Source organism: Lissotriton helveticus, chromosome 1_1, assembly GCF_964261635.1.
Source record: "Lissotriton helveticus chromosome 1_1, aLisHel1.1, whole genome shotgun sequence".
Lineage (NCBI taxonomy): Eukaryota > Metazoa > Chordata > Amphibia > Caudata > Salamandridae > Lissotriton > Lissotriton helveticus.
In genome coordinates, this window is record NC_136057.1 from 1328400714 (window position 1) to 1328425454 (window position 24741).

Sequence of the window (24741 nt, forward strand, 5' to 3'; positions counted from 1 at the left end):
CGCCAGGATCAGCGCTCCCTTGGGCGATTGGTGTAGGGGCCACACTTCAGCTCCTCCTCAAACGAGTGCTACCATCTCCAAGTCACTCAAGTCGAGACTCCGATAGAAGCCACTTTAAAGGGCTAGAACAATTGGAGGTGAGGGGTAGGGGAATATAGAAAATAGGAAGCACCTGGATTCCCTCATAGTGACAAGTAGCGCTCTACAAATCTAATGATTGATTGATTGAGGAAGCGAATGACTACAATTAATAAAATGAATCCATATGGTGATCGGATGCAGAATTGCACAGCTAGAGGGTATTCCTATGCCTGTCAGAAGAGGGATTTCACCAGTTTTCCTTATAGACAAACATGGCTTGTTGGTGAATAGATTTAAATGTGCCTAGTTCTACAGTCAGAATCACAGCATCAGATCCAACAGATGGCTGACCTCAGGTGTTTGGCTGCCAGGTGAGGTACCACTGGCTTGGGGAGGCAATCATGATTAGAAAATAATATCTAACAGATGTCTCTTTGGACTGGAGAGATATGCTACAGAGAATAGACACTTCCTAACTAGAGTGGACTGGCCACTCAACCTCTGCGCACTGTTGCTAAATGTGAAACTAGTCCCAGTCTCAATTTCTCTACAAAATAATACTATACACAAAATGTTTTAAACCTTGGTTTTGGACCTTATCAATCTTATCCAAAAACTTATATTTTGTTGTCACTCTCCAAACATAATTTTATTTGATCATCAATTTTGAAAATCATTAACAAATTTCAATAATAACACACATTATGTATAATACAATATTTCATTTCCTAAAGGTGTCACATGCTGATGATGCCCGATGCATTTCGAGTCCAAAGAGACTCTTCCTCAGGGGCCTGAAACTGAATGTATACATAGCATAAGTAAAACACCATATTATATAAGCTTCACATAAATCCTCCAAAACATTCTAAATTTGTTAATGATTTTCAAAATTGATCAAAATTAAATAAAATTATGTTTGGAGAGTGACAACAAAATATATGTTTTTGGATAAGATTGATAAGGTCCAAAACCAAGGTTTAAAACAATTTGTGTATAGTATTATTTTGTAGAGAAATTGAGACTGTGACTAGTTTCACATTTAGCAACAGTGCGCAGAGGTTGAGTGGCCAGTCCACTCTAGTTAGGAAGTACATATTTGAGGCACGGTGTGTTGACAGACGTGCCACCTCCGCAGCACGCTTGTGATTATATTGTTAAATCTATAAAGAAGAAACATTAAAAGTTAGGTGTGCTTCTCCGTGAAAATCAGTTCATTTTGTTACATTGTCCGTTGGAGTAAAGCACCCGCACCCAGAAAATGTCGTTTGATCAGATTTCCAGCCTTTCAGATAATAGGGCTAAAATATTAGCTTATACACCCGAACAAGCACATGACATTTAATCTTTAATACAAGAAGTAACATCTTCTGATCTGCAAGGCAATACAGTTATACAGCAGTTGAAACAACTAGCATTTTTAGCAAAATGGCAAGTAAGTCAGAAACTTCATGCATCGACCCTGGTGCAATACCACAGGGTGAAGAGAATTCCTCGAGGGTTGAGAATGTCAATTAAACCGATGTTATACAGATTTCACATGAATAAGGAGTTTATGGATAAATGGTATTGCATTTTGAATAAATGCTCACTAGATCTAATTCTACTATTGATTGAGGAATTGGCAAGAGTCATCACTGAATTAACCAATGAAATTGATGAAATCAAACAAAATTTAGAGAGCCGGATGGACAAGGAGGATTGGGAGAAAGTTTTGAATGACATGAATACCAAACTGGATAAATATTTCAAGGAAATCCAAGAGGGGAAACTAAGGAAATTTAAAAGAGACACGCTTGACTACAAGCTCAATGAAGTCTACACTTTGGCAGAGGTGTATGCCCAAAGAAGAGTATTTCCAAAAAAGAAAGCACCGACAACATTTGAAGAAAGCCTAGTGTCAGACACTGACCTCAGTGCAAATAGACCATCAGCACAAACACAAATTTCAGGATCATCTGGAGGAGTGGGAACCATAGAAACTGCCTCAGCTTCTGGAACACAAAAGTCTCCTTTTCCCCAGGTCGGGGAGCTAAATCAACCACCAGGAAAAATCAAACCAAAACAAGGAGAGGTAAAAGAAGGAGCACGAACACGGAGCAACAAATAAATTTGGTAATGAACATATCCGAAACGGAATTAACAGCAAATGAACTAAGAGTTTTAAATCGAGGATTGGGCTTTGTCCCCACCTACGACACGAACATTTTGGAAAGTGAAGTAGCTCTTTTCAAATTTATGACAGTCCTTAGATTGAGGCATTTTTTTACGAATGTAGTGCCAAAACAACCAGAAAAGGAACCGGCGGAATTGATGGAGTTTAAACCAAAGTCTAAATACCAATCTACAGTATCACATAAAATCCTGGATGCATTCGAAAAGTCTGCGCGAAATGACTTAGACAAATTGAGTTTTCGGAAATCTGAAACTAAGAACCTCTCGGATTATGACAGAAACATTTTGAAAAGCTTACAAAATAATGATAAATTATTCATCCAAAAGGCAGATAAAGGAGGAGCCATTATTGTGATGGATAAAGAATTCTATCTACAAAAAGTCAATGAACATGTCCCTGACGAAACAACCTATTTGAAATTAGATGAAGATCCCACCAATGAATTGGAAACAACACTAAAAACAATATTGGATCAAACCTTTGAATTAGGTTATATTTCGAAGGCTACGAAACAATTCCTCACAGTACTATATCCCAGTCGTCCTCGCCTTTACATGCTCCCTAAGGTTCATAAGGACAAACAAAACCCACCGATGAGACCTATCGTAACAGGATGTGGTACCATATTTGAGCCATTGGGTCAATATATTGACACATTTTTGCAACAGTTCGTGCAGACTTGGCCCTCTTACATTAAAGACACTAATCACTTCTTATTGAAACTTAAAGAGATTCCTATTACTCAAAATTTATTACTCTGCACAATAGATGTTAAGTCCTTATATATATCTATTCCGCACCAAGCAGGACTGGAAGCTGTGGAATGGGCTTTGTTGAACCAAACAACAATGAGAGCTGAAAAAGTATTCATTTTGGAACTTCTACATTTTTGTCTGTATCACAGCTACTTCCAGTGGGATACTAAGTTCTTTTTGCAGCAAAATGGAACGTCGATGGGATTTGCTGGGGCTCCAGCATATGCCAATACCTTTATGGCAAAGTTTGAACCAGATTTTATTTACACAGATGAAGAGTGGCGAGATCAAAGTATTCTGTACCAAAGGTTTATTGATGATATTTTTGTATTATGGTCAGGAAGTAGAGAAATGTTGGAACAGAAAATTCATGCATTAAACACACATGTTGAGCAAATTAAGTTCACTCACACCATCAGTGACTGTGAAATCTCATTTTTAGGTCTCGCCTGTCGATGCGCATGCGCATCGAGCTTGCGAGACTATTGGGGCTTAAACAGTCTTTAACCAACTTGCAAGGAATCGTGGCGATTCCTTGCAGTGCCCGTGAAATTCAAGCTCAATGCGCATGCGCATTGACATTAAAAGCGCGTGCACATGCCCCCAGCCGCCTGCCTTGCATGTCTTTTCCCTCAGCCGCACTCCTCCCACACCCCCGCTCCGCCCCCTCCCCTGTCTGCCGTGTCGCATTTCTTCAGGGCACTTTCTCCACGGCCGCCAGGCCACATCAAAGGCTTCCCCAGCACTGCCCCACCCATCAATCACCATCCCACTGCCACCCCCCTCCCTCTCCATATGGTGCGCTCTGCCTCAGGCCTCTGAGCCGTCCCTACGCTCCCCACCCACCCCCATCCTTCACACCCTTTGTCATTACTTCGGCCCAAGCCTGAGCCATCCCTACGCTCCCCGCCCACCCCCCTCCTTCACACCCTTCGGCACCACTCCGGCCCCGATCCTGAGCCGTCACTTATTCACGGCCGCAGGCCATGACTCGCATGTACTTCCCCGGCTCTGCTCCCCGCCCCGCCTCCTCTCTATCCCTCGCTCTCCTTGTTTTGTTCTCATTCTCGCAAGCTTTTACCAAGTCTCAAGGCCGCACTTTCAAGGCCTGTCTCTTTCACGGCCAATGCTTGTTTACTTCGTCTCCCCCTAACCCCAACACTTCGAGATCGCAGTTATTTTTTTATTTTATTTAATTAGTCGATTCCCGTGATTTGTGTATTTAAATTAGTAGTTTAGGAGATTAACGTTGAGCCAACGCCTAGGCTCGAACTCTGGTCTCCAAGTCTCTGGTCGGTGAAACTGTTTCAGCACAACAACAGCCACGTCACAACCCACCATTTGGAGCAATGCGCTCCCGCCATGCCCCCCACAGCAGTGCCAAGAGCTTGTTAATTCTTAACTAACTGCGCAAATTGCTCTGTACCACAAACTGCTACCCCCCATGCCTCAACTCTCCACGTCTGCACTTCTACTCTTCCCTACTCTCTAACACTACACCCTCTCACGCAGGCTCTCCACACTTTCACTCGCTTTCCCTGCTCCTTCACCTGTCGGACTCCTCTTCGTCCTCTCACATTTATACCTGTTTAGTCCCATCTTTCCGGCTTTCCCTTCCCATCTCCTCCCTCTGCCTCATCTCCCTGACTTGTCATTCGACGACCCCCTCACACACAGCCCAAGCCTTCCATCCATCGTACTCGCTTGCTTCCTCCCACCTTCCTCACCCTTTAACAATGTCCTACCCTCCAAGGTATCTCCCACATGCTTTACCTCTTACACTCCCCCTAACACACATGCTCTCCCCTCTTCATCGGCTCTTCTCTCCCTGTTACTTCTTCCCTTCCAACACCTTCTCCTCCCTTACCCACTCCTTCTCTCGGCCCCATGCTCCCTTCACACTCTGCCCCCCCCCCCATCTCTCTCTTTTTTTCTGCCTACGCTGCCTTTACTGCCCTGTCCTCGCCTTTACGAATTTACGCTGTTTACCGTGTGTCTCTTCTTTTACAACTTATTTGAGTGTTTTTTGTGTCTACACTCCAGGCTTTTGGGGTTCTGTTAACCCAGGGGCGTAACGCAGGCACCTGGAGAGGGGCATAATTTGAGCCGGTGGTTACCGGTACGCACATGGGGAAATGCCATTAAAATATAACAGTTACTCCACTGTATGGTCTTAAATGTAAGGTTAGGTGGCTATGGGGGAGAGGAGTCACAAGTGCAGTGAAATAAACTTTCACTTTTAGCTTTCGTGTGGCCGCGCTTGCTAAAGCCTCCTGCCCTACCCCTTCCTTATCCCCTCTCCTTTGTGCCTCTTCCAAGAGCCAGCTGAAACGGGAGGAGATGGACTTGTTTTCGAGGTGCAAATGGGTTTTATTTAAAGGCGGTTCTGTACACTGACTGTCCAGTTGTGCAGTGGGAGAGGTGACATTGTGTACACCGTTGCATCAGCCTTGAAAGTGTGCAGTGTTGAGTGTGCATGTGTTTGTTGCATCCACCACCACCACATCCACCACCACCACATCCACCACCACCACATCCACCATCACCACCACATCCACCATCACCACCACATCCACCATCACCACCACATCCACCATCACCACCACATCCACCATCACCACCACATCCACCATCACCACCACATCCACCACCGCATCCACCACATCCACCATCACCACATCCACCGCATCCACCACCACCACATCCACCGCATCCACCACCACCACATCCACCACCACATCCACCACCACATCCTTCATCACCTCCACCACCACATCCACCATCACCTCCACCACCACATCCACCATCACCTCCACCACCACCTCCACCATCACCTCCACCACCACATCCACCATCACCTCCACTGCCACATCCACCGCCACATCCACCACCACATCCACCACCACTACATCCACCACCACCACCACCCCATCCACCACCACCACCATCGCATCCACCGCATCCACCATCACCACATCCACCGCATCCACCACCACCGCATCCACCACCACATCCACCTCCACATCCACCATCACCTCCACATCCACCATGACATCCACCGCCACATCCACCACCACCGCATCCACCACCACCGCATCCACCACCACCGCATCCACCACCACCACCGCATCCACCACCACCACCGCATCCACCACCACCACCGCATCCACCACCACCGCATCCACCACCGCATCCACCACCGCATCCACCACCACATCCACCACCACCGCATCCACCACCACCTCCACATCCACCATCGCATCCACCACCACATCCACCGCCACATCCACCAGACCCACCACCACCACCACATCCACCACCACCACATCCACCGCATCCACCACCACCGCATCCACCACCGCATCCACCACCACATCCACCACCACATCCACCACCACATCCACCACCACATCCACCACCACATCCACCACACCCACCACCACACCCACCACCACTACATCCACCACCACCACCCCATCCACCACCACCACCGCATCCACCACCACCGCATCCACCACCACCGCATCCACCACCACATCCACCACCACATCCACCATCACCACCACATCCACCACCACCACATCCACCACCGCCACATCCACCACCGCCACATCCACCACCACCACATCCACCACCACCACATCCACCGCCACATCCACCGCCACATCCACCACCACATCCACCACACCCACCACCACATCCACTACACCCACCACCACTACATCCACCACCACCACCCCATCCACCACCACCACCGCATCCACCACCACCACCGCATCCACCACACCACATCCACCGCATCCACCACCACCACATCTACCGCATCCACCACCACCACATCCACCATCACCACCACATCCACCTCCACATCCACCTCCACATCCACCATCACCTCCACATCCACCATGACATCCAATGCCACATCCACCACAACATCCACCACCACCACATCCACCACATGCACCACCGCATCCACCACCACATCCACCACCACCACATCCACCACATGCACCACCGCATCCACCACCACCACATCCACCACCGCATCCACCACCGCATCCACCACATCCACCACCACATCCACCACCACATCCACCACCACACCCACCACCACACCCACCACCACTACATCCACCACCACCACCACCCCATCCACCACCACCACCGCATCCACCACCACAACCGCATCCACCAACACCGCATCCACCGCATCCACCATCACCACCACATCCACCTCCACATCCACCTCCACATCCACCATCACCTCCACATCCACCATGACATCCACTGCCACATCCACCACCACATCCACCACATCCACCACCGCATCCACCACCACCACATCCACCACATGCACCACCGCATCCACCACCACATCCACCACCACCACATCCACCACCACCACATGCACCACCACCACATCCACCACCACCACATGCACCACCACCACATGCACCACCACCACATGCACCACCGCATCCACCACCGCATCCACCACCGCATCCACCACCACCACATCCACCACCACATCCACCACCACATCCACCACCACCACATCCACCACCACCACATCCACCACCACCACATCCTCCACCACCACATCCTCCACCACATCCTCCAACACATCCACCACCACTTTCACCACCACCGCATCCACCACCACCACCGCATCCACCACATCCACCACATCCACCACCACATCCACCACCACATCCACCACCACATCCACTATCACCTCGACATCCACCATGACATCCACCGCCACATCCACCACATGCACCACCACCGCATCCACCACATGCACCACCACTGCATCCACCACCACATCCACCACACCTACCACATCCACCACCACACCCACCACCACACCCACCACCACGTCCACCACCACATCCACCGCATCCACCACCACATCCACCACCGCATCCACCACCACCTCCACCACCACATCCACCACATACACCACCACCACATCCACCACCACCGCATCCACCACCACCCCATCCACCACATCCACCACCTCATCCACCACCGCATCCACCACCACCACACCCACCACTATCATTTCCACCACCACATCCACCACATCCACCATCACCACATCCACCACATCCACCACATCCACCACCACCACATCCACCACCACCACATCCACCACCACCACATCCACCCCAACATCCACCACCAACACCACCGCATCCACCCCCATCACCACCACATCCACCATCACCACCACCACCACATCCACCACCACCATATCCCCCAGATCCACCACCACCACATCTATATGTGTGTGTGTGTGTGTGTGTGTATGTCGCTCTGTGTGTGTGTGGAGGTGCAAATGCAAGGTTCTTGGATTTTCGTCACAATAAAATACACTGAACATAATCTTCACAAAAGATATTTACAAACGTTTAAGCTATTGCCATTATAAATTACAATACATTTTATTTAAGTAATAATTATTCACAAAATTAAAAGCCATTGTTATTTGTAATATCAATACATCTAAGTCACGTAAATCCAACACACATTGCATTACAAATGCTATAGGTGTCACATTTGCGAAAGTTAAAACTATTGACATTGTAACTGACAAAGCTATTAATTTTGCTATTTTCAAAACCAACACATAAATAAAAAAAGTCAAACTTTCCTAATGTGAGACCTATTGCATTTCCAATGCTTGTTGGAAGTAGCAATCAGTTTAAAGGAAGGAAGAATCTGCACTGAAGTATTTAGAAAAGAAACAGATGTGAACAACTCACTCTTGTATCAGAGCTTTAATCCGCAAAATCTTAAAGATAATTTACCGATATCACAATATATGAGGATCAAAAGGATTTGTTCAGACCCTGAGGATTTGGAGAAACATTTAAATCTACAACATTGCAAATATAATGAAAGGGGTTACCCCCAAGGGGTTCGGGAGAAAGCTAAAGATCGGATTAAAGTGTATGACAGAGAGAATCTTCTCAAACAAAAACCCAAGAAAGTTCAAGAAAGGCATGTGTTTGTCTATAAATTTTCCACAAGTTCTATGAAGATTAAAAATATCATTACACGACATTGGGAACTCTTACAACATGAACCTGACTTTGAAGGGATCTTTTCACAAAGACCCATTTTCGCATACACCAGATGAAAAAATTTGAAGAAACTGTTAAACACACCATCGACAAATCAAGAGCGAGTTCAAAAAGGGATGAAATGTTGTACGAATTGTGTTCATTGTCACAATGTCATCATTGGGGCAAATTTACATCACCCACATACTGGTCAAACCTTGTCATTACACTATGACTGTGATTGTAATTCCAATAATCTGATTTATTACATCAAATGCCCTTGCGGTAAACTTTATGTCGGAAAAACTGAACGAAAATTGAAAATCCGAATATCCGAACATAAGAGTACCATCAGGAATGCCAACATCAAAAGTAATCTCGCAAAACATTGGCTGGAAAACAAACACCACATCTCCCAGATAAAGTTTTCAGTCCTGGAAAAAATTAAACCAGCAGAAGGTGTGGATCTGACTAGATCCCTCCTTCAAAGAGAAATATTTTGGATAAAAAGATTAGGGACCCAGGAGCCAAAAGGGCTCAATGAGAAAATTGATTATTCATGTTTCTTGTGATTTATAAGGAGGGTGCACCCACAGGGTAGTGCATTTGTAAGCTTCTGACTGTCATTCAAAAGTTTTTGATGTATTGTTGAAATGCAAACATTGTCATGTAAAATTCTTTAGGATTTATAATAACTTTCCACATTTTACACTGTATTCATTTCTATTTTGATTATCTTTCTCCTATTATTATTTCTTATTTTATGCACTCACTTTTATCGCCGTTGCTGTTGTTTGTTAGAAATCTGTTGTTTAGAGGTCAGTTTCGAACTCATGAAGATCACACATCTCATGAACCACACTGCACTAAGATGGCGTTTGTATAGTGGAGAGGATTTTTTTGAAAACAGTGAAGCCCGTCGTTCTCGTTTCGAGTGGCAATCTCTTGGTGTTAATGGGCGAGTCGTCTGCCTGAATATTCACGTTGTATTTAGAGAGCATGCCGGATCAGTCATTGGATTGTTTTGATAGACAGCCTTCATAGGTTTTACAAAGTCCGCTCTTTATGTTGACTGCATAAATATTCGAAAGTTGCGAGTGGTGGTGTTAATTAAAAGCCAGGAGATGTCGGAGGAGCATGTTAGGATTTATTGAGAACTCCGAAATAACGAGTGTGCATCCACTTGGTGATTTTAAGGTAATATTCTGGTGTTACGGGGCATGGTACATTTGAGTCCATGAGGAGGATGAGAGGTTGAACAGTTTGTTCCGTTCTTTTAAGGTGTCGGAAAATTGTAGCCTGGAGGCAGAGGCTGACTGATTGAGACGTAGTAAAGATCGAGGTAAGATGTAGTGACGTTCTTGAGTAAAAGCGTCCAGTTCAGTTTGAAGTTGATCGGAGCTCCATTCATTGTTACTTTTGCGTTTTGACAGACGGTGTACATATTTCTTGCTTGGAGAGTGAGTACATTTAAGAGTTGTTTTTCACAGACCATGGTGTGCTGGTGGAATTTTCACATTTCTTTTTAAATGTCCCTTCAGAAAAAAGTGAATTTCTGTATTGCTTGCCACATTTAGAATGTTTTGCAGGATTTATGTGAAGCTTATATAATATGGAGTTTCAGGCCCCTGAGGAAGAGTCTTTATGGACTCGAAATGCATCGGGCATCATCAGCATGTGACACCTTTAGGAAATGAAATATTGTATTATACATAATGTGTGTTATTATTGAAATTTGTTAATGATTTTCAAAATTGATGATCAAAATCAAATAAAATTATGTTTGGAGAGTGACAACAAAATATATGTTTTTGGATAAGATTGATAAGGTCCAAAACCAAGGTTTAAAACATTTTGTGTATAGTATTATTTTGTAGAGAAATTGAGACTGTGACTAGTTTCACATTTAGCAACAGTGCGCAGAGGTTGAGTGGCCAGTCCACTCTAGTTAGGAAGTACATATTTGAGGCACGGTGTGTGGACAGACGTGCCACCTCCGCAGCACGCTTGTGATTATATTGTTAAATCTAAAAAGAAGAAACATTAAAAGTTAGGTGTGCTTCTCCGTGAAAATCAGTTCACAGAGAATAGACAACCAGAAGCTTGGTATTACAGAAAGAAGCATTGCCACCTGAAGTGGAAAGAACATTGCTTAAAATAGTGTGGGGCACTTAGATGTCAGCTTCTTTTGGCTGACTGTCTGCTCCAGAAAATTGACAAAACCAAGCTATCAAGAATGGGGGAAAGGCTTTCTGTGTCCAAGTCCTGGTACGGTATGAAACTCCTCCTAAAAAGTTATGGTTGTGAAAAGAGAGTGAAACCTGTCATTTTAATCATGATCTCGGTACACAGTAGACATGTTCAAGGCACAAATCTTGACAAGTGCTAAGATATAATCAAAGCACATATGCTTAATAAATCGCTTTTATGAATGTCTGTAAACAAAACACTAAGGGCCTGATTTAGAGTTTGGCAAACGGGTACTCCATCACAAACTTTATGGATATACGGTCTGCCTTATTACAGGTTTCTTAGGATATACTGTACTTATAATATGGCAGACAGGATATTAGTCACATTTGTGATGGAGTACTTGTCTGCTAAACTCTAAATCAGGCCCTAAAAGGCCTTATTTTGACCCTCACCCAAACACCAATTAAAGCACAAGCTCCCATTAGTCGGAATCAGGATTGCAACTTTGATGCTAATTACACAACCCCAGAGGATTTGTCAGAGCTTGATTTTCACAAAGTAGAACCCAGCGCATATCTTGAAGGCAAACCGGGTGAAATCTGAGTATTAGCACCAATAAAAGGGCAAATCATGTGCAATCAGTCCATTAAACACCTTTCTGAGGTCAAAAACTTGATTGTGCACCCAATAAATACCATACTACTGATATTTACCACCTAATGGCCACCTATGTAAGTTGCTGACCGAAACACAATTATGAAGTTCACAGGAATATCAGCACCTCACGATTTTTTTCGGGGGGAAAAGTGCAGAAATGTTGAACTCCATGGTTATTCCCCATTGTAAGCACTGAAACTCGTTATTTGGAGAAATTCCCACACCCTGGAATGACCAATCCAAGTAGTTTGATTGGGCAACTCAAAAGAGCAGAAATTCAAAGACGGTTACTTGGCATATCATAGTCTGGGCATCAAAGAATAACTGACCAAAAACATTTTTGAAAAAGTAGTTTGTTGACACTTAAACTACATTTAGAACTATCGGGATCCAGACATGATCATATATCAGCCCACTTGCTCATTCGGTAAACATTCAAAGTTAGTGCTGGGTTCTGGTTTTGAGTAAGGTTCACATGTTGTCATGCTTACATACAAATAGAGACACCATCAGGAAAGTTAACCTGCAAGTGTGCAAAGAACTTATCCTGCAACACAATGAAATAAATTAATTGACTGATCGAAATAAGCCCCAGAATTCAAACCTTCAAGCACCACATTTTAAAAATTGACTATGAATATTTTCCTAAGTAAATAAGTCCAAAATTAGGCAGTCTAGAAGGGGTACAGGGAAGACAAAGTATTTCTAGTCCATCTACCAAACGCACCAATGGCGAATTGAGTTGCTCATGCCGTCTCTACTATTTCTAAAATTGCAGAGGTATGCAGAGAAGACTTACTTGTACCTACGATGCTTTCTTCTCTATCAGAATAGAGCTGCTCTGTAGTGAAGGTCTCTCTCTCACTTTTAATGCTGAAGGAAGCAACAGCTTGATCAGCAGCCACGCTCACTATTAAAAAGCCAAGATGCAATAGAATTAGAAGTGACTAAGTGATACCACCAAAACATGTTAACATATATTTTTCGCTTAAAATTGTTCTACAGACATTCATCCTTCAAAGGGTTACCCAACACCTATATCTGCCATGTTGATTCAAATTATGTGCATTTACATTTGACTAACTACAGTTTGTTCACCGAGTAGTGCTTTCGGAATCTGGGCCTCTTTCGTTTTCTGGGTACTCAATAACCAAAGCTAAAGTGATCTGTTTGCACTGCATTTAGAAAATTTTAATATAGGAGATACATCTGCTCAGACCAAGACTGTTCCTCTATGGGTGCAGCATTAAGCATGCAAAAGTGGTAAGAAATGGACAGTTGGTATGAATTCTTCTACTCTGCCAACTTTTAATTAATATTAATATGTCAATCCAGAGCTGCATGCACTAGTGTAAACTTAGATTGATAGATCCAAATCCCTGTGGATAAATGGATAGAAACAATCTTTCATTAATTTAATTCTGATTTGCTGACTATGACCGTGGTGTGTGATCATATTACTTGTTTTTTTTATAGCACGACAAAACAGGAACATGTCAGTAGTTGAGAACAAGTGATATATAAAGTACAAAGCACACACATCAACAGGGCAAAAGAGAAAGACACTTATCACAAACACTGCACATATCTCAAAATCCTTACCCAGGATAACAGCATGCATGCCTTGCTGAAAATTACATTTTATCAGCCGCGGACCATGCAGGTAAGAGTCGTAGTGCCAGGTTGGAGATGGGGGGGGGGTGATTTGGCAGACAACGACAAGGGAAAATATATTTATTTTATTTTCCCTCGTGGTCATCTGTAGAATTCCACCCTCCCCCCCAACCCAGCTCCACCTCTCTTACCTGCACAGGCCGTGGCTGCATTTTATGTTTAATCATCTTATGTAAGATACCTCTCACCCCCCTCCCTGTTGGTATACAAACATCTAGATTTGATTATCTCCCTGTATCATTTAGTCCTTATTTTAAGAAGTTAAGTTGATTACAACCGCAAAGGGAAGTGTTCTTTGCAGTGCAGCAACATTGCAGATGGGAAGCACTTTAACTTTACCTAAGTTAGGGCGACTGTTGCTTTCTTGTTTTACTGCACGGTAATGATCTGCCATGCTTGAGCCCAGCTCTTCCTCCATTCTTACGGTGCGGTCAGTATTGGCAAATTGATAACCTTTTTAACAGAAAAAAGATCCAGATTCACATAAATGGTATTCATGATTCAGAAGACCAATGCTTTTCCTGAAAAGCTGTGTTTTAATTGGGGTCTGAGGTTATAAAACAACAACTGCAAGCAAGAATAAATAAAAAAATTCACTTTTGCAGTGTAAATATTCAAACAGGATACATGCCTCTTGACTTAGGAAAGAGCACTAACATCAATCAAACAAACCTGTCTGCGTGAATCAAGAAGTGAATTCATATGAAAATGTAAACTATCACCGGGAGTCAAACAAGAAGCAGACCTGGAAATATGAATCTGGTCACACCATACTGTGTGTGTCACACCTACAACTGAATTGACCACAAGATAAATTGGTTTAAATTCAAGCTACTTTGTCCACAATGGTGGGGAGGCACATAGATGCATCTTAAAAACAATGTAGTCGGTTGGTCAATGGCGAACTGAATTTAAACACAAATTTGATAGAAACGACCAGTCTAGACCAGTGAATCTTAACCTGTGGTCCATGGACATCTGCTGGTTTGCCACACCTAATGAAGTGGTCCACAACTGTTTAGAAATGTAAATATTATTAACCAATTAATACATTAAATACACATAAAGATGCAAAACGTAAAACTGAATATTTTAAAATGCTATATAACCATGAATGTATTTAAAACTAGAGGTTAAAAATGTGGTTGGTATCCTTAACTTGATTCATGGCAGCAACACAATAGTATGTGCAAACAGTAGTATGGACGATCGGTGGCCTCAATGGAAGAACTTGTATGCACTGACGAATAGAAAATGTGAATTAAAATGAAATAAAGGCAAAGTGATATGCTAGAGTCTGGCATAACACCTTGTCTTTTAGAAATAAAAACAAATTGGAAAAGCTCCAACCTTCCAAAGCATATTTTTTGTTTGTGAAATAAGGAAAATGTTTCATAATTTGTATGATGTATACTAGTTTCTGTAGTTGTATGATTTTTTTGAGGTTCAGAATGTAGAAATTGGGCCCCAAGGTTACCATAGTGAATTAGTGGGAATCCGTTAAAGTCTAAGGCAGGCAGTGACTAAGCAAAGATTCTTTAAATTTTCCTAATATAGTACTAACCAAAAACAACAATTTCTGAGAACGTTGGCAGACTTTTGAGAGTCAGACGAATAAAAGTGGTTCCATAAGGTAGTGCTTTATTACAGCAGTTTTCAGATTGATCTTGCACATTTTCAGGTGGCAGCAAAAGTTTGGGAAAATAGCATCAGAAGTACATTGTGCGAGATAGGTCAAAAGACAAGTTTGAATATTTTCATCAACAATTTAGGCCTTCATGACCCAGGACACGTGAAACTCAACCAGAACATTTATATCTGAAGGCAAAACTGTACCCATTATAGCCTACAACAGGTGATGACAACTGCCCTACAAAATAAGATTGGTCATGGATACTAGAAAATAAACCAATCTGGTCTAAAACTACACATAGAGTTAATCACCTCTAAATACCTCGATAAACTTGATATGATTCCAATAAAAACTGAAAAACATTTGATGGGAAGTAACCAAGCATGGGATACCATCTGAGGTTTTAATAGCTCGGGAAAAGACTACTCACAGGGCCATTAACGCGTTAACCGCAGCGGCAATTCCGCCGTGATGTGGGCGTTCTAAAGGGTGGGTGGGGCTGCGACGGCCAACGGTCGTTCGCAGCACCAGGGAGGGAGTGCTCCCGCACTGAATGAGTTAAGTGTCAATGTTGGAATGTCACTACCCTGAACTTCCCAAGTTCCACTGAACGCTCTTCCTATTAAACAACAAACTGTGAGAACATGCCTTTTAATACTTACATTTGTGCTGGCTGGTAGGTTCGACCTAAAAACGTGAAGATAGGTATGCAACATTTTCAGCGCAATCATGGACGTACTGCACTTTCCACAATACCCTCTTGTGCATACCCTCTTGTGCTGTATAACCTGAAGATTTCTATCTCAAATAGATCAAAACTTACCAAACGAAAAAAAAAGCCTAACATGGTACAGAGCACTGACAGATATTTTGCAAAAGATAAAGTTATCACTTTTCAGTTGCTTAGTACTTGGAACTTTCATCTGCATAGTCCACATTTGATGGAAAGGGCAAACACTTTTGTCTGAAGCATGACAATTGTTTTGACATGTTTAAATGTAATTCACGTAGATGGAAAATGATTGTTTTTTGTCATGAAAATGTTTTGCTTCATTATTTGTGCAAATCCAACACGGACACTGCTCTCAAAGCAGCAGTTTTTATTCAAGTGAGAATTTAGAGTACAGGAAAATCTCCTTACATTTTACTTCTCTGTAGTAAGGTGCGATATCTTGAATCCAAAGTGCCCCCTCGCGAGACACTTACACCATTGATGTCATGTAAAATACAGGTCTCTAGAGCGATTTCCTAAAGAAAGCAGTGCTTCTAAAGGTCCACATTGTAGACACAGATTGAAATCAAAACTGAAGACCAGTTCTAAAACATAACTGGGATACAACATAAGAAATAAGAAAAGCACACCTTTAATGTTTGCACATTAACCTATTGTAGATTCATATGCTATGCGTCGTTCTGATACCTAGTGGTTAGGTCTGTAATGCTCCCTCGAAATAAATGAAGATTTATAGTTGGGCATCAACCATAGGTGTTGGCAGAATGACTCAGTATGACGTCAACCAGAGTGAAAATACGCTGCTTTTGACGAATGCTTGGTGTATAACTTACAGTTACCATATCATTATAAGTCATACAAACTTGATGTCCCTTTTTCAGTACCAAAAGAAAATTTAATTCAAAATCAAAATCAAAAGAAACCTGGAATGCCCCAGGATGGCAAACCATGAAGAAAAAAACGGACTCCTTATCAAAAAGAACACCAATATCACAAACAAGTTATTAAGGAGAGGAAAAACATTTTAAGTACATCTATCATGATTGAGATCAAAAATTAGCATGTGAGCTATACTACCCTAAATTTCGAAACGAGACAGGACTTCAGCATGGTTCTAAAAGTGTTCTAAATGTTTCAACACTGAAACACATAACAAGACCCCAAGACCAAAATAGCATCTCTGCTTCCAAAGAAAAAGAATGTAGATGAAGCACTACGCTCTCAAAAGAAGGCTCACAAAATAGGACAAGAGACATATACAGGAGGTAGAAATTCCATCACAAAAGGAAAAGAGCAGGCGAGTCACACCCACACTAGGAAGAGCAGTATGAGGATCCATACTGAGGAAGAGATTACTTGAGTTCACCTCAAAAACAAGAGTATATTTTACAATAAATTTGTGGAAATAAAGGAAATAAATGGGAAAAAGATTCGCCACTGGAGGGCTTTCAGATATCCTTACAGGTCTTCCCCGCGTGATGATTATCAAACAGTTTTTAAAAGCTCTGCAGACACATAAGTTCCAACGACGGGAGGAGTAAGAAGAATCATGCTTCCTTAGAAACACTCAATCCTGTGCAGAGGAAAAGTACATTTCTGCCAAAGCTGCCCAGGATGGTACAATAACACGATGAGGTTTGAAAAACCCAGCAACCAGAGCAGTAATACCTAAGACAGAGTTGAAGTACAAACCATCGCCATAGGACCCAATATATAATAAAAATAATATGTGGAAATACTCACTTGTAGTCATCGTGGTTACAAAGCCATTACATAATCCACTTCTACAGGGTCACCAGAAGACAAAATCAGTAAGAAGATAAATGCAGGATGTAAAAAGATGGAGCACACCACGGCTACACAAGGACAAATTGCAATTTATAACACACTACTGGGTAGATAAGGTCATTGGCAGTTAGAGGAGAGTTAATTAATCTTCTGTCAGAGGAGTAATTGAGGAGCTTTAACTCATGATTGATATTGTCTCTTGACAATTCAGTACACATAACAAGCAGACACTGGGGTACGGGGTCTATGTTATGGACAAATTACTGCTTGGCTTCAAACTTCAAGTCTTAAGCATGGATTTCAGGCTAATGTATTTGAAGCACCCTTCATAGGGGAGCATCCATTCAGACCAACCATAGACTATTCCTAGTACAAAATGAAAATAGCTAATATCTCACAGAAACCTTCGGCACATCCACCTCGCCGACCACCACACTATAGAACTTCTTAACAGCATTCTGTTCAACGCCCGATCTCTTTGCAAACACACCACTGAAATCTGGCACACCATCACCACCCTCACCCCTGATGAAATCTTCAACACAGACACTTGGCTCAACCCCTCCTTCACCTCCGATATCGTCCAATGGCTACACGATGATACACCATGACCGCACAAACAAACATTGTCCTCAAGGAGACACTCTACAGCACCATCACTGAAGATGATATCACCCCTATCATGAAGCACCTCAAATTCCAGCACCAAACTGACAGCAGAATGACCTTCAGAGGCACCCTCGTCTACAGACCCCCAGGACCACGCCTCAGCTTCTGTGACACCATTCCCTGAATTTATCGCCCCCCCTAGAAATTAACTTCAAACAGTAACTCTTTTTCAGAGACCTTAACTTCCACCTCGGTGACACCAAAGACGCTAATTCCACAAACCTTCTGGAAAGTATGAGTAATCCAACCCAACAACACTTCAAATTGAGCATAAAGAAGTGCATTAGGCCTAGGTCATTTCACTCGGACAAGGATCAACTCGCCAAACGCCCAAACACTCTTGGTCAATCGTCACCGGATATCAGCTAGCCACCACAGCATCATATTTCCCTGCACATACGCTGTTTAGTGGAAGATATGATTTATGGCCCTTAGGCTAGGGGCCTATTCTTAAACAACTAGCCAGTTAGCATCGTCCAAGCGAGAATGCAACCTGCAGTGGTTGTGGAACGAGCAAGGAATCATTTTAACACGTAGTATGCCTTTGTTCAGCTCTGCTGAAAAAACACAAGGCCAGCCAACGAAGAAAATGGAACAAACTGGGTGTTCGTGCCTGTCTGCAGGCCATCCTTGCCTCTTTAAATCCAGATAACACAGTTTTGAATATTTTGTTCACCAGGTTTGTAATGCAGTCAACATGTTCAGTAGGCATGTATTACTCTACAAAACACTAAAATATTTTGTTCAAAAATAAACTTTAACTATTTTAGCACATTCAGGAATATTTATTCAGCAGTTATTTTTAAGTTGGATGATGTTTCATTAATCATTATTCTTGGGTTCACGACATTCTGGAGTTTTTTTTAGTTTTCTTGTTTTCATGGGGCACAAGGTAACGTGATAGCAATCATGTGACTAATCTTATTAATATCCTACACACTTGTGGATGCTTGAATGGAGCATGCATGCATAGGCAGAAATGCTTGTTTCATTACTCCGGTGAAGGAACGTCGAATTTAGAACTTGTTCACATTGAAGGTTTTTTTCCTGGGGACACTGTTTAGAGGATTCGGGGATGTCTTTGCTTGTCTTTCAAGGGTTAATGTCACTTTTATATAGGAAAGAGCAGTACATTATTTGAATTGTGCTCATAAACTCGGTCATAACACTTGAGTTTGCGACGTTGTCGGAGAGAGAGAGCACGCTTTAGAGCACGGAGCACATTGTTTGCATTTTGGGGTGCAAAAAGGGTCACTACATAACATGCATTGTTTTGATTTTGGTTGATGCTGACAAACTGTGGCACTTATTTGTTGATTCATGTTTATTGTAGTTCACTTGAGGAAGGGCAGTTCAGTGCCCAAAATGCATTAGGATTATCATCTCTACGTTGAATTATGAGGAAACATGTACCTCTAAGTGTCTTGGAGCAAAGCTGTTGTTAGGATCACAATTTGAACAAAAATGGATGAAAAATAAAAAAAACACCGTCTGAACGTTTTTGGATGGTTCCCACATACTTTTTAATGTGATTCCTGGGTTGGGGAACCTGACGAGGTTCCAGCAGTACCATTGATATATAAACACGCACGGAAGGAGCTCACTCCAGGGTTGCATGCTATAAACTTGCTTTGAGTGTAACCTAAATAATATCGAATGTTGGAGTGCATGCTATCTCTTTTTGAAAACAATAAAGTCATACTACTGGAAATAAATACTGGAAAGCATGAGCAACATCGACTGGGAGAGGTGTGGTGCAGTGGCCAGGGCAGGCGACTTCGGAGCACAGGGTTCATGGTTCCATCCCCGGCTCCGGCGGCAGCTCAGCACCATGTGACTCTGGGCAATAGCTCACTTAATTTCCACGACGGCACACAGCGCCTTGAGACCCGTAAGGGTGAGTACCTCACCCAGCTAGTCACCAACCCCACACACTAAGCAGGACACACGCTGGACCCGATCTTCACCACCAGAGACAGAGTCAAGTATAGTCATGTCACCAAATTCCCCTGGACCATTCCATCGTCCACTTCACCATTGAAGGATCCCCTGGCACCATCACCAAGCCCCCGTGCTCTACCCACCACCGCTGGAACAAAGTGACTGAGACCCAAAGGTTCGATGTACTCAACACCACCTGGCCCGATGCCGCAACCACCCTAAAACTAGCCATCCAGAACTTCTCTGCCTGGATCACCAGCTCCGTCCACACAGTTGCTCCCACTAAGCCAGCCAAGACCAGCAGAACAACCAAGCAAGCCAGCTGGTACACACAGAACTCTGGGCCCTTAAACGCAACTGCAAACATCTAGAAAGAAGGTGGCGCACCAGCAGAGACCCCAAATACCGAACCAGCCTTCAACAAATACCACCAATGCATCAAGGACACAAAAACACACGCCATAAGAAGGAAAGTACACATTTTTGCCTGGTAAATGATGTGATTTTGACTGAAAGAGCACTGGGTTCGTGCTAACCAGGTCCACAGTGCCAGAGCTCTTTCCCAAAACGTACCAATTGTTCCCCAATTGACAAAACCTTTAGCACCCTCTGCAAATCACCCAGGACCTGAGGGACTAAAGAGGGTCCCTAAGGGCAGCGGCACAAATTGTGCCACTCTAAAGGCCCCTTCACCAAGGACATGCAAGTTGCCCTTGCAGGCTGCGTGCCTTGATGAAGACAAAAGTGAAAATACAACATGTCACACATCCCTTTGTGCCATATCCCTAACACTGCATGTAATATTTGTAAGTCAGCCCTACAGCACGCCTGACAGTCCTAAGGCAGAGTGCTGAATGTTACATGCGAGGGCATACCTGCATGAGCAAATATGCCCCTGTGCTGGTCAGTCCAAGTGACCGGGGAAGCCATTTTAAAACATGTGCTGAACAATGGTGAAAACGAGTTCCCCAGCTACATGATGACTTCACTGAAAATTGGGATCTTTGGTATCAAACATCTCATATTGGTAAACCCACAATGATTACAGTGATAGATTTACCAATACATGCAGCCAGAGGGCACCTTAGAGGTGCCCCCTGAAAACTTACCAGCCTCTGGTGTACTTGCTGACTGGTTTTAGCCAGCCTGCCTCCTAAGACACTGTTCTGACCTCGTAGGGTGAGAGCCTTTTGATATCAGGAGAGCCATAACAAACGCCTGTCCTGGGAGAGGGTGTAACACCCCCTCTCACAGGATGACCTGCTGATTAGCCTCCCTAGGTCTGCAAGCTTCAAAGATCTGCCACCTTTGGAATGCAAATCTGGCCCCCCTCGCAGGAGAGGAAGCCACCCCCCTCTGTCCAGGACCCTCTTAGCACCTGGACAGGTGAGGAAATTAGCTAGTCCGGTTGGCAGGCTACTACCACCCCTAAGGTGGGCTACAGTGAGGTCAATGATTTATCAGAAGGAGCCATCTTTGTGATGGCATACTTAGGAATTCTAGGACAAGGTTATTCCCACTTCTCACAGGAAGTGTTCATATAGGGGATGTAGTGACCCAAGGGTAAGCAGCCCATTGGCTACTACCCTACACTCCCCTAATACCCCCAAATTCAGCATTTATGGAAGCATCTATTAACAGAGAAGCAGATCCTGATGACCTAACAAGAGAGAGGACACCGAAAAGCTGCAAAAGCAGGAAAGAAGCCGCTGATCTGGTACCGGCTCAGCTGGCATGCCTGCATCCCTTGTCGAAAAACTGCACCAGTAACTCGTCCTGCAGCTGTTGACTCCAAAAACGTGGGAGGACTGTTTGCCTTCAATAAAGACTCAAGATCTCCAGTGAATAGAGGACCTGTTCTCCTGCATCCTACAGAAACTCCGAAGCAAAGACTCTGAGGCCTCCGGAATGGCCAGAACCCGACCTGAAGCCCCCACTGACCTGTCGCCTTCGGCCTGAGCTTAAGTGGGCCAACGGTGTCAAGAAGGTCCGCCAACCCTCCAGAGCTCGATTCCATGGTTTCACCCCTCATGGACTCCCCAATACCGCCTGCAGCCTTGTACGCAGGCCCCCTCGACCCCGAATGCTCCCTGTAAGAATACCCAATGCCCAAATTCCCCTCTGCATCCGTTGTCCCTGGACCTTAGAGAAGAGGACCCCAGGTGCCCCTACCTCCCCAAGCATCGCAAGACTTAAATCCCTCGCTGTTAGTTCAACCCGAGGTCCTTCCAGACAGAGGCTGCAACCTCTTTTTGCAATGACTGATCTCCAAAGAAAACCATTGGACCCCGAACCCAGCTGCCCTAGTGCCGCTGGTGGTGTACTGTAGGTGCTGCCTTGAACCTTGCTCGTCACTCACCTTAACTCCTGGAGATTGGTGTTGTAAGTCGCTGTACTATACCTGTTTGCAGAACTTGTTCTTCCTTCCTAAGGATAACAATGCAGACTCAAAAATTGTACTGTGTCCACTTTTTGAACCGAAAAGAGTTTATATGTAAAAACGTACTTACCTGAACAATTTTTCTCCGATACCAAAACATATCTAAAGGTACTTGCTATATTTAGAAATTGGTGGGAATATCCTTTTTGAGTCGTGTATGTCATTTGTTGATAATTCTTGATAATGGTGCGCATTTGCAAATGTCTTGCCATCCTCTGTGTTAAACCTAAGGGTGTTCCACCATACCACTCCCTAACAAAGCACCTTGGGATTGCCATTGCAAGCCCCTGTTCACTAATACGGGAAACACCTGGACTCTTGACATGGCATAAAAGATTTCTGATACATCACATTAAGAGCAGGCTTCCTACACCATAAAAGAGCACATCGAAGCGAGCACCAACCACAACAAGGAATTCTTCAGCATTGTTAGAGAATTCTCCTGCCATTCTACCACCGAGAACGTGACCCCCCCTTCCATGGACCTCTGTGACACACTGGTGAATACTTCCACAACTAGATATCCACCATCTACAGTCACTTTGAACACCAACCCACAAAACTCTACAACCGCCCTATACCATGAGACGCCACCCACCTGCACTTGGCAGCAGACATGACCCTGCCCACACAGCCTCTTCAACCTTGGAGCAAAGAAATCAGCGTGGCACTCACCTCTAGCCTCAACGCATCCATCACAATGGCTGCCTTCCCTGATGGATGGATGGAAACATACAGAAGTCAGGTTGCGCCTCAAGAAACCCTCTGCCGACCCCAGGGAACTCAAGAACTACTGCCCCATCTCTCTGCTTCCTTTCCCTGCCAGGGTCCTTGAGAAGGCCATCAACCACCAGCTCACCGAACACCTGGCTTCAGCGCCAACCACAGCACAGAGATTGCCTTGCTCACCGCCACCTAAGGCATCAGAACCCTCCTCAAGTGGCGGCAAACAGTGGCTCTGATCCCAACGAACTCTCTGCAGTGCTCAATACCATATCCCACTACACCCTCATCAAGAGGCTTCACCACATCAGGATCCAGGAAGACGCCCTCAAATGGATTGCATCCTTCCTCACAGGAAGCACCCAGAAAATCTGGCTACCACCCTTCACCTCAGAGCCCAACAGCATCATCGGCAGGGTGCCTCTAGGTTTATCCCTCAGCCCAACCCTTTTCAACACCTACATGACACCTCTGGTTGACATTGTCAGAACCCATGGCTTCCACATAATTTCCTACGCAGACAACACCAAACCCATCCTCTCCCTACCCGAAGACACCCCCACCCCTATAACCAACTTCCACAATGCCATGACTAATGTCACATATTGGAATAAGATCAACTGCCTGAAGCTTAACAGGGACAAGGCGGAACTGCAGATTTTTGGAAACAATGCCTCATCATGGGCAGACACCTCGTGGCCCACCGAAACTGGACCCACACTCTCACCGAATCACCACACCTGCAACTTCAGCATTATCCTGGAAAGCAAACTCACCATGAAACTCCATATCAACACAGTCTCATCTGCCAGCTTCCACACACTCTGCATGCTCTGAAAGGTCTTCAGATGGATCCCCACCAGCACCAGGAAAACTGTCACTCATGCCCTGGCTACCAGCCACCTGGACTACTGAAATATACTCTATTCTGGAATCAACACCAAACCTCTGAAGAGACTCTAGATGATACAGAACTCAGCGGCCAGTCTCATTCTCTAACTCCCCGAGCGGACCCATATCGCCCTATCTCAGGAACCTCCACTGGCTCCCCATCCAGAAAAGATGTCAATGCAAGATACTGACAACCGCCTGCAAAGTCCTCTATGACCAAGGATCTGCATACATGAACCACTGCCTGAACTTCTGCTGACCTTCAAGACACCTGCGCTATGCCTTCCACACCCTCGCCCACATTACCTGCATCGGCCAA

The 24741-nt window shown here is 44.3% G+C and overlaps 1 protein-coding gene across 3 annotated transcripts in view; it reads right to left on the reverse strand.

Moving 5' to 3' along the window:
• LOC144823664 (uncharacterized) overlaps window positions 1-24741 on the reverse strand; it is a 130551-nt gene that overhangs the window by 21431 nt on the left and 84379 nt on the right. For 2 of the 3 annotated variants that reach the window (XM_078682375.1, XM_078682382.1), the window contains exons 7-8: window positions 13944-14057; window positions 12730-12840 (exon numbers count right to left, since the gene is read on the reverse strand). In XM_078682375.1, coding sequence (XP_078538501.1) covers window positions 12730-12840; window positions 13944-14057 — 225 coding nt within the window. The remainder of the gene's footprint in view (window positions 1-12729; window positions 12841-13943; window positions 14058-24741) is intronic. The other variant, XM_078682392.1, reaches the window with a different exon arrangement.